This window comes from Vanellus vanellus (assembly GCF_965231255.1).
Source record: "Vanellus vanellus genome assembly, chromosome: 11".
Lineage (NCBI taxonomy): Eukaryota > Metazoa > Chordata > Aves > Charadriiformes > Charadriidae > Vanellus > Vanellus vanellus.
In genome coordinates this window covers 23400625-23413936 of record NC_138916.1, presented here as the reverse complement: position 1 = coordinate 23413936, position 13312 = coordinate 23400625, and the positions used below count along the sequence as shown (strand labels likewise).

Here is a 13312-nt window from a genome sequence, read left to right as displayed (position 1 = left end):
ATCCAAGTAATTCCTTAAAATCTTTTTCTTTGCCCAGGTTTCCAACTGAATTTAAGTCATTCCATCATTATATGTACCTGTTACAGCTGTGTTCAGTTACAGCTGGAGAAATCCGTTATTTTGCATCAAAAAAATGAGGGTAGTATTCTCCTCATTCTCCTGTATTAATTAAAAATATCAACAATTTGTAAATTAGCACAGGGGACTAAATCTTCTAGATTCCTTAGGTTTTGTTCCTTACCTACAAAGCAACCAAAAGGAAAAAAAAAAAAAGCCAGTATCTGGAGTTTAAGAATTGAAAAAAATACAAGCATAATACATATTTTAGATATTTTATTTAAATATAATTTGAAGAAATGTGATACAGCCATTTTTAACTTCTTGGGTTGGTATTTTTCCAAAGAGTCTTCCAGGCAATTGTTAATACTCAGTGCCATGGATTCATTCAAACATGTTTGCAACTATGACAATTAATGCATTGTGGAACATCTAGCCAAAGTTTAAACTGAAGCAGCTTACTCTTTTCTGTAACATTCTGAAAATGCCTCATGTATTCACAGTTTACTTGCCCGCATGCTACAATTCAGTTCTCTAAGTTGGCAGATGTATCTCTTTAAATTATCACAAGCTTGCTCAGTGGTACTAGTCACTGACTTCCAAATTCTAATATCCTTAGAAATATTAATTCTTCTCCCAAGGCTTCTACTTTTTCAACTTTACTGACCTCCACAAAAATAAATCTCTTGTGACCAAAAAGTCCATGAAGCTTCCTGAAGACAGCATGTTAAGTCAAAGAATGCACTGTAAAGAACAAATAGTTGCCTTCAGTTCTTTTTAGTCAAAGGGAGTAGATATTTGTAGCAGCTGTAACACAGAAACCCACCAAATGACAGGTACTTGAGGGCATGATTTCAGTACATTGCGCCTTCATCTTCTTTATTTAAAAAATAAATAGTAACTGGGCCATGACTCGTATGAACAGTCTCTGTGACACTGACAAAGAACCAGGAGCCAATTCCATATAGTAAAGTTGGGATGCCTAAGAAAAGACAAAAACACGTTACATACAAAGACAGCAAGCCAGGAAAATTAAAATCGCCTAATAATAGTAAAAATGAATGACTCCAAAATGAAATTAGAGGAAAAGCATTCCTGTAAAAGCTGCCTTATTAACATTTTGCCTTTACTGAAATGCTTACAAGCAGCTCTCAGTACATAATATGTCTCGTGTATCAAGTACACAAGACTCAGAAAGCAGCTTAAGAAAAGCAGCAATACGCAGGAATTAGTAGAAAAGGAAAATGGGAGGATAGCAGTATGAAAGAAGTGAAATATGGTCATGTATACAGCCTGATTTCTACCGATTAAAGATAATATCTAATATCACTAAAACACAAACTCCCTGGACATCCACTTAGTTATTAGTTCAGAGTTGGGCTGTGTGTCGGAGTACCGATAGGAAGGAAAATAGGCAGTGACTTCATAGATCAACGTGAAGCTGCTCTTGGGAAAATTAGATCAGTAAAGACTACCAACTCCAACAAAATTGGAATGAAGAGAAAGGTCTATATATAAAAAGTGCCATAATTTTTAGCACTGCCGAGTTACCCATCTAATCCAGACAACAATATTTTTCTTCATACAGGGGAAAAAGCAGAGATGGGTTTAGGCCCTGAATTCAGTAAGGTACAGAAACACCAAATTTAGCGTGCTTAAAGTTACCCAAGTGCTTAAGCTGGATTCTCAGAGGAGGGGGACGAGTTGATTTTTTAGTCACGCTTGCCAATCATTTAAATACGAAACATGCAGGGTAGCTGCGAGAAAAATGGGGAAGATAAGAGGTCTGACTATGGGGAGGGAAAAATAAAATCAGATTTAAAGTCATTATTAAGAAAGCAATGATTGTGATTACATTCTCTCACTATGTCAGTTGGAATGATCAAAAAATGAAGACTGGCAGAAATATTTTGTAGAAAGTCACTGAAGACTTGCAACGCCGATGAGATGTATTTTTTTAAATGACATATGAAAACAAGACACTGATGAAATCAGTTATGCGGCTGACACCACTTAGGTAAGTGTTGTATCTATATACTAAGTTTTGAATAATGATGTGTTTCAAAACTTATCCATATGCATTTTTTATATTAATAAGGTACCGACAGAGCATCATCATTTATTTATATTGCCTCAGCACTTGCGGCTGAAGCGTGGTCCCGGTCCCCCAGTGCGTGGGACACTGCCCGTACGTCAGATACGAAAAATTAGCCCAGGCACTTTGCAAGAAAACAAACTGTTTTGCTTCGTCTGTTTGCTTCGAGGAGAGAATTTCACCCGCGGTAACACAACGCAGATTTTTTAGATGGAAAACGCTCCACACCGACCGACGTTAAGCCATTCCAGTCACAAGCGCTCGCGCGCCTGCTTTTAAGGCGGGTTAATTTTTCACTCTCACAACCGGACAGAGAAACACGAACCGGAGAAAACCCCGGAGAGGATCGGTGTGCGGCTCCGCCTTCTCGCAGCCGCCGGGCAGGACGGGGACGTTTTAATTACTAGCCTTTCCCCAGCCGGGCCGGTTCCCGCCGGCGGGGGCGGAGGACGGGGCGCCTCACGCGGCCCCGCTCATCTCCGGGGGTGCGGTGCTGACGGAGGGTCCCGCTCACAGGGTCCCGCCTCCGGGGGACACGGCTGCCGCCCGCCAGCGCCGCTGTCTCCTCAGCCCTCTCCCGGTGCCACCCCCCCCCCCGCCTTCCCGCGGCCGCCCCTCCCGCCAGGGGCGCAGCCCGCCCGCCTCAACCGCCTCACTCCGCCCGCCGGACGGCAAGAGCCGAGGGGAGCGCCTCCCCGCCCGCCTCGCAGCCGGCGAGGTAAGCTGAGGGGAGGCCGCGGAGCCGGCCCGGGACACGACTCACCGGCGTTGAGCACCTTGAGGGCGGTGAAGGCGGCGTTCTGCAGCGCCAGGTCCTGCGGGGCGGCGCGGGAGCAGTGGTACTTGATGAAGGGGAAGCAGCCGGTGCGCAGGATGTGGTAGTTGGCGCCGTTCACCCGCCAGTTGAAGTGGGAGAGGCCGAACTGGTCGTTGCGGACGGCGCTGTACTTGACGCAGTACGAGGTCCAGTGGGGCAGGCCGCGCTGCCGCAGGTGCTGGCTCAGCACCTCCGAGGCGGCGGGACGGGGCACCACAGCTGCCCCCCGCCACAGCAGCAGCCCTACCACCGCTTCGTGCAGCCGCCTCAGCGCCCGCATCCCGCGGGGTTCTCCCCCCGCCTCCCGCACCCACTCCGCACCGGCGGCTCCGCTCCGCCGCGCCTGCGCCGCCTCGGCGCCTGCGCCGGCCGCGGCCCGCCGGAGGGCGGGAAGGGGCGGCGGCGGCGGTGGGGTCACCTCAGGGGCGGTGGCCGCTGTGGGACAGGGATCGGGAGTGGCGGGCTTCGCCCTCGCCTGTGGGTGCGAGGGAGAGCGGGGGAGCCCGGTGTGCGCGTCTGCCGGAGGGTCCGGGCAGAGGGGGAGGCGGGAAGGCCGCGCCGGAGCGCTCCGCGCTGAGGTGAGGCGGGCGCCGGCTGAGGCGGCCCCGCGGAGCGAGGGGTGTGCGTGGGGGTGTCGTCCTGCCCGACACGGGCCCGCAGGTGGGCCGCGCCTCCCTCCCTGCGCTCCACACTGCGAGTGAGAATATCGCAAAGAATCGGGCAATTACGTTTTTAGAAATGGTTTTGTTCGCAGCGTGCGCGCTGGCGGGAGCGGCCGGTGTGTTGCCGGCGCGTCTCGCAGCTGCGGCATCAACCGGGTTAACGCGCCCTCGGGAGAAACTGTGTGAAACTGGTGGAATCGGACAGCGATGTCAGGTTAAAAATAGTTCTTTGAAAGCGTCAGACCCCTTGGAAGAGAAACCCTTAAAAATCATAACCAATATTCCATGATACGATTTTTTTTTCTACATAAAAGCTAAGGTTTTGAACCATTAAACAGTCTATTTGAGAAAAAGAGACTGTACAGAAGAGTAAGCAGAGAAATGGAAACAAGTTTTTCCTTTTAATAATTGCAAGCAATATCTCAAACTCAGCAATCTTAAACCATTGAGCTATGTAGTATGAATGTGCTAATTAATCAATTACTACCCAACAATGTAGCTTGTTTATTTACTGTAATGTACTACATGTGTGTAGAACCAGTAATTATTAATCATCGTCAGAAACAAATTTGACTCAAGTTCACCTTCCTATAATTAATAGAGCATATAGTGATCTTTAATATCTTTCTTTATTAGTGGCAACAATGACTGAGGATAGAAGAGAAGTTGGAATCGAATACTGTGGCTCACTATGGTGAGGGGGTGAACTAATGTATTATGCCTTAAGGTTGATATTCTGCTGTTACATTTCATGGTCAAAATTACCTCCTATAAAGCTGTTGCCTATAAAGCAGACATGTGACAGTTACTTTGATTTTTAAAAGTATTTATTTCAAGATATTTTGCAGTTAACCTTCTGTTGCGCTTAGCGTTTAAAGTGCAAGAAGGGAAAAACCCCTGAGCCTCTGGCAGTGTAACCTTGCACTGGTGGAGAGAACACAGATGCACCTCTACTTGCACAACATGTACTGTAAATGGAATGAAGTAGCATTTAGAAATATTTATATTATATAACATATATATTTACAAATGCATAGCAAAACACTGCATACTTCAAGAGTATCGTAACCAAACATCCTAAAGATGAGGCTGGAACTACTATGAGGCATTCTTCCAAATGTCTTCTGTTAGTAATATTTGGTTGCGCTATTTAGGTCTCTGTTCATTGTATTCTGGTATAGTCTGATCATTTTTACATCAAAACAGTCTCCCGAAGTGTACATCTTTGGGATAAAGCTAAAAACCTGTCTAACCATTCTTCAGTTGAGACGATATATTAAATTACATTAATGAGGGTTGTCAATGATTGTAGTTCCTCATCTTTGGTGTCTGACTGCTGTAACAAAATCTGTAGTCTAAAATGAAACACAGAGGATCTGTATAACAGGGAGTACATCAAATCTATGATTGGTGATTTGTTAAATGCAAAGTGATGTTAGCTAACCACTGTGAAATGTTGAGGATCGGGTTAGTTTTAAAATTCACAGAATCACAGAATGGTCAGGGTTAGAAGGGGCATCTGGAGATCATCTAGTCCAACCCCCCTGCCAGAGCAGGGTCACCTACAGCAGTTGCACAGGACAGCGTCCAGACGGGTTTTGAATGTCTCCAGAGTGGGAGACTCCACAACGTCTCTGGGCAGCCTGTGCCAGTGCTCTGCCACCCTCAAAGTAAAGAAGTTCCTCCTCATGTTTAGATGGAACTTCCTATGTTCAGGTTTGTGCCCGTTACCTCTTGTCCTAAGGAGGACAAGGGTTCATTCCAGGGGTTCATTACCTTAACCTAGATGGAAGGCAATAAATTCTCCTGAACTATCCATTTGAGTGAGGTATCGGAGATCTTTCAGAAGACGGGTAGGGTGAATACTTCATTTCAGAATACATCTGGAAGTGGTTGTGCTGATGAACTGCTTTTTTGATCTCTGCTCAGAGTTGTCACTCTAAATATGGAAACTTGGGCTGAATACCCCTTTTTTTTTGTTGTAGGGCTTTAAGCCCAAATACCTAAAAAAGAAGACCCAGTTTCCAGTATGAATTGCAGGTAATGTTCTCTCAGGAGAATGACCTGAAATGACTAGCACATGTGCCTCAGACAACGTGTCAGTTCTTGCAAAAACAAGATCCATGAAGTGCTGTCAACTGAACACACATCTTCATTTGCATCAGAAGCACAACGCCTTTATTTTAGTTGTCTGCATCTTCTGCAGTTGATGCCAAACCCCACTGCCCCTCATCTCTTTCCACCAGCATTCCACTACACCTTGCAGCTGCGGAACCAGCTTGGGCTTTTGCTGTCCTTAGCTTCAGAATTCTTTGGCAATTTCTGATGAGCAGCCACACCCGGGCCACCTTTTATCTTTGGATTCCCTCTTGTTCTGTTTTCTTCACAGTTTAGATCATGTTCTAAATAGTGCTAAAATTCAAGATACAGTTCAAGAACTCTATTAAGTGAGTGGGAATAAATAATCCAGTTGTGTGAACAGGAGAATCATTACTACATTTCTGACTTTTTTTTTAAAGATTATAATTTCATTTTATATCTGCTGTATTGCTAAAAAAATATATTTTTGGCACCAGCAGCATGGGAGTCGAATGTGAGAGACTGTAAAGCAGTTTAATCCTTCCATCAGCTCAACGCTCAGAAGTGTTAATAGTAATTAAAAACTTTTTTCCTCAAAATACATTTCACACTTTGCACATACTGAGAAATCTCTCTCACCACGGGAACTTTCAGATCGCTTGTTCTCTGCAAAAACAGGTACAGTTTTCTTTTGTCAGAATAGAACAAAGACAGAAGGAAGTGCAGGTTTCATTTACTCCTAGGACACTGCAGTCTATTAAGTGCCAGTGAACTAATGAGCCTCTCAGACCTTATGTTGTTCTGGCTTGGATCAAGGCTTAGTTTTCCTTAACCCTTAAGAAACTAACTGACTCCTAGGCTGATACCGCCATGCTCTCCTATGCCTCCTTCTCCTCCAGAACGTTGTTTCTACTGACCAAACTGGGACGTTATATAGCTTGGATGTGAAGCTAGGTGAGAGATCTACAAAGAGCTTCTTAGCAGTAAAATAAGAGGGAGTATATTATAAATGCGATGAGGAGAGAGTCGGAACAAGATGCTGTTCTGCAGCCCCTCAAAGTAGAACAGAGAACAAATATATCTTATTACCCTGTTGGGAGAACTAATAAGCAATTATACTGTGCTTTTTGGCATATTATTTCTTGACAAGTGAGAGATCATTGTTGTACCTACCACAGCCAAAAATACCTCTGTTACTTTCATTTCTAACCATATAGAATAAAGACTTCCAGAAAGGTCATTCATTGGCTAAATTTCACATTAGAAAAATCTGTCTGGGCTCTGGAATATCCAAATCCAAGACGATATTGAGATTGCATTCAAAAAAGGAACAAAACCAACCAAACAAGAACTAAATGCACATATTCTTTTAGACTTTTATTTGAATCGGGGATCAGCATATATGCAAACATTCTGATCTGCAATAAATTACTTTTGTGACCGAAGTAGAAGAGAAAAAGACTAACACCAAAGGTAATGTTTAAAGCTAATGGATTGAAAACTTGGGCTTCGGAAAAACTGGACACTGATCTGCTGCAACTGCTTGGTCACACATTGATTGTCTTAAAAACTGTTTTTTGCCTGACCTTTTTGGGAATTAACCTCAAAGATACTTGCCATGCTTGGGACAGCAGTGCCCATCCAATGGAGAAGACACACTCTTCTATAGTAAAATTTAAAATGTGTTGTCTGTTGGGGTGAGATTAGAGATTTGAACGACAAAGACAATTTTACAATTACAACTGTTGTCCTTTAAGATAACAGTGCACAGCAATTCTGATTAAAAAAGTCAGCAGTATCTGAAATACAGAACCTATTTGATGGATGGGTAGATCTGCTGAAGCCATGGTATACTGGGAATCCTAGTACAAGTATAATTGTACTGGTCCTCTCAGAATCTGTTGTTGAACCAGCACCATTGCTGTTATTTTTCATCATTTGAAAGTGAACATAAAACAACTGCTGCATAAATCTGTAGATAAGAAATAGCAGAATGATAACAATAAGGACAATTGGTTCTGAAGAGGAATCTGGGGTGCTGGCCTTACTGATAAGGTGGGATTTAAATGTATTTATTTGTAGGCAGAGGAACACTAGACCTACTTTCATGTTGGAAGCCTGTATTTTAGAAGACAATAGGTTTGAAAGGGAATTTAGGGTCACGGGACTCTTTACAATAGAGTATGATCTCCTAGTCTGATTTAGTGACAAAGACAGCGTGATCCCTCTATGTATTCTGTTAATGAGATTTTAAAAACAGATACTGTACTTCAGGAACGACAGTATGAACATCAGTGGCATTTATCAAGATCCTCTGCTTTTCAGCAGTTTTTTCTTGTGAAAGAAGGGATATTCTGAACACCGCAGTCAGAAAACATGGAAATGTACTGTCTCAGTTAATATTACTTCACATGCCAATGCAGAAGGAAAACCAAACCTGTTCTTACAGATGAGAAAGCACTTCCAGAAGCATAAAGAATAAGGCATTTAAACATTTTCCGTTAACTATTCTTTCAGAGCATCTGCTTTCGAAGGTTGCTCTTCTTCCAATTTCTGTTTGTTTTCTGCTGTAATTCCTAGAATTGCTTCAATATCTTGAATTGCCATCTGTAACAGATTTAAGGAATACAAGTTATTTAATGGGCATTATAATGAAATCTAGCAGCCAAAATGCACAGCTGGTTGTACTTGCCTTGAAAAGGTAACCAGTGTTCCACAGGACATGATGCACCAATTAAATTTACTATTACTTTGGGGAATTATTAGTAAATATGTACAAATATGTACAAATCTCAGGTAAATAAAAAATACAATTTGTTGCAATTTGTACTTCTAATTAACTAACAGGTGTTCTATTTCACATATGTAAATCATTGTTAACTCACTATGAAGAAGAGTTCCCTTTCATATTTTTCTTCAGTGGTTACTTTTCACTCCCTCATATGAAGAAAAAAAAAAAAAAGGGTGTATGTGGTGTTTGTTTGTTTATTCTGTAACATGTTGAAATTTAATTGCATCTTCTCTAAAACTGTAATTTCACACTCTGCTGGTCAGAGGAAATACAGTCAGAATTAACACTGGAAAGAATTTGGTATAAATTACGTTATGTGATTTAAGATACAAATCTGTAACACAGTGCTCCTCCTCACCTTTCTACAAAACACTTACAGACAGGATCTTAGAAACTTTTTATAAAGTTAAAGGTGATATAGTTTAGCAAGAGAACTCCCTCCGGAAAGTTTAGCTATTCTCTGGAATCAAAAAGCAGCATTGTAATGAGTGCTAGTTGCGGGGCACAGGGTTGGATTCATTATTGCTTTACTGTCTCCTTTAGCCGGCAGGGTCGGCACAAAGGAGCTTCCGAGTAAAGGTGGGCGCTCCTGGGGGAACCTTCCCAGTGTGACGAGCCCCCGTGCTTTGTCCTGCCTCCCCCCGCACCACCCCACAGCATCCTCTGGGGCACAGGGATGGGCGCTGCGGGCAGATTCAAAGAGCAGAGAAAATTGGGAACAAAATTGACTTGTGAAATTGATGGCGGGGTGAAAGATGTGAACCAATGGATTAAGTACTCAGTGGCTGCCTGCCTGAAAGAAATCAGTGTTAATAATCTAAGGAGCTATTATAAGATGAAAAGTTTGTTTCTAATTTAAGATTCCTACCTCGATGGTGTCTCTTCAAAATAAACGAGACAATCGTGACAGAACTGTCTGAGGTAGTGCCAATAGCTCCTTTGCTCTTACAAAGGACAGTCGGGAGCATTACATTACAAATAATTTCACACTAAAGTATGTCTCTTTTCAAAGAAAAAGTTTCAAACTTAAATTTAACTAACAGGTTCATTGGGAGACTTACTATATTGACCTAGACACTGTAAAATACATACCGCTAACAATAAAAAAGGAATGGTTTAGCACTTGTTTATGATACAGCATGAGGTATTTTCAGCCCTTGTACAGAAATTACCCAGGATCGTTAGTTAATTAACACCTCACCTTAAAATTGGTCTCGCCTTGCATATTAGGTGCTGATATTTCTTGATGGATGATGAAGAGATTGCGAGCAAAGGTCATGAGGACCCCCTGGAGATCCTCTCCGATTGTTCTGTTAATGATATCCAAACAAATGAGTTTACCAATGATTCCCTTCACATGCTTAAAAACAATCGCCTTCTCATTTGTGCCTGTCTGGTGATGGAATTTAATGAGTATTTTCAATCTCACAAGGTGGCAATCTTCAGGGAGATATGAAAGATGAGGCTCCATTTTAACTTGTCAACAGAACGGATTTGTGTAATAAATAATTTTTATTAATCAACTTAGCAGAAGTAAGTGGTAAGGTTTCAGCTACTCCAAGTAAAAGGCTACTGTTGAGTTAGGACTGAGACAGTAGAACACTTCACACACCTAGATTAGTTCAGAAGAGCTGTTGCTTCTGCCTACAATTCGTGAAAGACATCTGAAAGACAAAATTCTGCAGTATCAGCATTTCTTAGATTGCTGTAGCTTTTGAGGCTTTGGTTTCTCGGTGGTACATACAGACTCTGAATGTGTATGATCTTATAGAACAGGATATTATGCTGAGGAAGAATGTACCTCATTTACTGACCAGAACTGACAACAGATCTTCAGTGTAGTAAAATGGATGATAATTCATAGATGTTTCAGGTATTTCGGTGATTTATAAGATCAAACCGTTGCATTCTTGAAAGTATTTCCAAATTAAGATAGTGAAATTGCATTGAAAATCTCATGGAGGACAAATATGGGATCAGAATGTATGGCAAATATATTTGAGAGTATTCTGGTAATACATTAATAACTCAAGCTGGTGATCCAAAAGGTATTGTTAACTTTTCTTACTGGGGGAGCAACTACTGATGTATTGCTCCAAAGGAGTTAGCAAGAATATAAGTAGGATGCAGTATCTCTAACGTGAGGACTTCATTTTCCAAGGTGCGCGGCTCACAAAGTGAAGTCACACCAACAGGGACAAGCCAACCCAACAGTTCACTGACTGGAAAGGGCAGGTCCTTCTCCTCTCTGCAGTTCCTCCCTGTCCATCTCGCAAAACTCCCACACTCACTGTATACCCCTCTACGGACTGAGTCTGTCTTAGCCTCACAGAAAACCAATCCAATAAAAGAAAGCTTTCTGCTGAGTTACTGAGCTGAATCAGCTCCTGGAGAGGTGTAAAAGTACCACAGATGGTGCAAAAGGAGGGCCAGGAGGGAGGAGGACTTCATAGCCGGGGTCGGGGAAGGAAAGAGCTCACCTTTCAGCATCAGTGGGCGCTGAGGAGCATCTAGTGGCTTATGGAACACTTTAAGATGCCTACATCACTTTTTAAATGGCTCCTGTGGATATTTTACAATTTCTTGTTTAGTGATTTTCTTTTGAATTTGCCTTCCAGCTCAATCACATAAGCTGCCTACATGGTGACTGCAGGTCAGTGCAGTGTAGTATAGGAATAGCTAAGCTTTAAACAAATCTGACTCACCTGTATGCTACCCACAGCTCATCTGCAAGGAGCTCAGCACAGGCTGAAAGAATCAGGGCCCTAGAAGCAATCTTTAGGATTCATTTAGTCCATTCCCTGTGCTAGGGCAGGATCAATGCTGCTTACATCACCCTGACACAGGTTTGTCTGATCTGTTACTAAACACTGTCAATGACAACCGCACTGAACAATCTAATTAGTTCTTTACTTCCATCAGACGTTTTTCTTATGCTAAACATGAGTCTTTTCTTGCTGCAAGTTAAGTTCATTTCTTCTTGTCCTGCTACCAAAGACATGGAAATCAGACTTTTCCTTCCTGCAGCGGCTTTTTATGTGCTTAAAGATTGTTAGCAGATCTCACTTCTGCCTCCTCCGGTCTTGCTTTGTAAGTCATGCCTTCTAGAATTCTAAACATTTCCATTGCCTCCCTCTGAGTAGAATGGCAGGATTACTTCCAACGTCTCCCAGGTTATATTGTTCACCTTTTTCCATAAGATCATGACGTCATGACTTGCAGGCAGTTTGTAAGCCACTGTAACTCACAAATCCTTTTCCTCATACTCATTACTGCTATCTAACTGTAATTTCTTGCACCTGGTTACAACTGAATGTAATTCTGGTTTTCATATTGTTTCTTCAATTTGTCGAGATCATTTTGAATTCTATTCCTGCCCTCCAAAATACTTGCAGTCACATCCAGCACTAGAAGCCACCATTTTCTCATCCAGGTCATTAATGAAATGGCTCCGGCATCAAAGGGATACAGAACAGACCTAAACCAGGCTGTTTCAGCCCCTCACTCATTACATCCTATTCTGGCAGTAAACTTTACATAAAAATTCTCTCTGAGGAGCAGTTTTCAATCAGTGTATAGTAGGTTCAGTGCAGATTATGCTCGCTTAGACTTCTTAGGAGAGGTTCGTATGTGTAAAGAATTACTAAACTATCAGATCTGCTGTTGCCCGACTGCCATTGATCACTTTGTGAAGAACAATCTAAAAAGGCATTTAACTTCAACCTTCTTTGCATCATGTATAGTTAGGTTTTTAATAACGTTGCCTGTAAAAGTTAAGCCTGCGCTAATCCGTGTGCTCTCACAGCTAGATCGCTATTGACAGTGAATCCAGCTCTTGTCAAGCTAATCGCAGTAGGTCTCCAATCTGAAGTGCAGGCAGGCTTTGATCTCAGCAGATTCCTGTACTTTTCTTTTTTTAATTATTAAAATGCCTAAAGCCTCCCTAAAACTTTTCAAAAGGTCAGTCTTACAAGAAGTTATTATACTTTTCTGAAGGGTAGGTGACAGTCAGTGACCTTGAGCGCGTGGTGCTCAGATTGTTCATTTCCCTCCCGACCTGTGTCCCAGCACACGCTATGGTGTCACTCTCTTCACATCAAGCGTGTTCCCAGCCGTTCATCACACGGTGGAACTGACAGGGGATACTTACATCATTCCCAATCTGCATCGTTTCTGATCCTCATACAGTATGAAAACTGTTCCCTGTTTTTCCTGTTAAAAAAAAAAAAGACAAAGTTGCTTTAATTATTCCTAAAGTAATGATAATTATAATAAATGTATTAAATACAGTGAGTAAAAGCATAACAGTATCTAAGAAAGCTTGGGTTTGAATTGTGTAATGGATTATTACTCAGTGTGAGTAGATTATTGCTCTAGCTTATTGTAGAGAATACATTAACTTTATGTAGATAGAATACACGCAGCAAAGTCTATTCAATAGCAAGTACTTTTTTGCCAAAGCAGAAAGAGACATCTATAAGTATTTTAAAAATTATCTCCTTACACAGTTATTTTTATCAAGAGACAGGTTAACCCCTAAAAGCCTTATACGCACTTACATTGAAAGACAGTGAAAATATGCCTAGGTTTTCCTGTCCTTCAGGTTTTCACTCGCCTTAGATATAGACGGGACATGAACTGTCATTAACCTTCTGCTCTGGTTCATCATGGGCCTGATACTGGTGACAGTTTGGTCAGCAGCAAAACTGGGTTTGATTTCTAGACAGTTACCACTGATCACTGAGGTCTCAAGAGCAGGTGCCATCCCTGAGGAGGGTTTATACCGAGAAAACACGTAAAGCTCTGCATTT

General features: G+C 42.2%; 2 protein-coding genes across 2 annotated transcripts in view; both read right to left on the bottom strand.

The window, feature by feature from the left end:
• Positions 1-324: 324 nt before the first annotated feature.
• LOC309676467 (uncharacterized protein C15orf61) lies at positions 325-3281 on the bottom strand. The gene is made up of 2 exons (XM_082489017.1): positions 2916-3281; positions 325-1039 (listed from the first exon to the last, which is right to left on the bottom strand). The coding sequence occupies exons 1-2, from the start codon at positions 3247-3249 to the stop codon at positions 912-914; spliced, it is 462 nt and encodes a 153-aa protein (XP_082345143.1). The 5' UTR covers positions 3250-3281; the 3' UTR covers positions 325-911.
• Positions 3282-8132: 4851 nt separating this feature from the next.
• Positions 8133-13312, bottom strand: part of IQCH (IQ motif containing H) — a gene marked incomplete at its 5' end in the record, with an annotated part of 72307 nt that continues 67127 nt past the window's right edge. Inside the window, 3 exons of the mRNA XM_082488799.1 lie at positions 8133-8317; positions 9703-9811; positions 12652-12713. Of these exons, the coding sequence (XP_082344925.1) occupies positions 8216-8317; positions 9703-9811; positions 12652-12713 (273 nt within the window). The 3' untranslated portion in view covers positions 8133-8215. The remainder of the gene's footprint in view (positions 8318-9702; positions 9812-12651; positions 12714-13312) is intronic.

Coding starts and splice junctions, on each gene's coding strand:
- LOC309676467 (XM_082489017.1), bottom strand. CDS start 3,249: ATGCGGGCGCTGAGGCGGCTGCACGAAGCGGTGGTAGGGCTGCTGCTG. Junction 1,040..2,915: donor CCTCAAGGTGCTCAACGCCG/GTGAGTCGTGTC, acceptor GTCTTTTCTTAG/GCATCCCAACTTTACTATAT.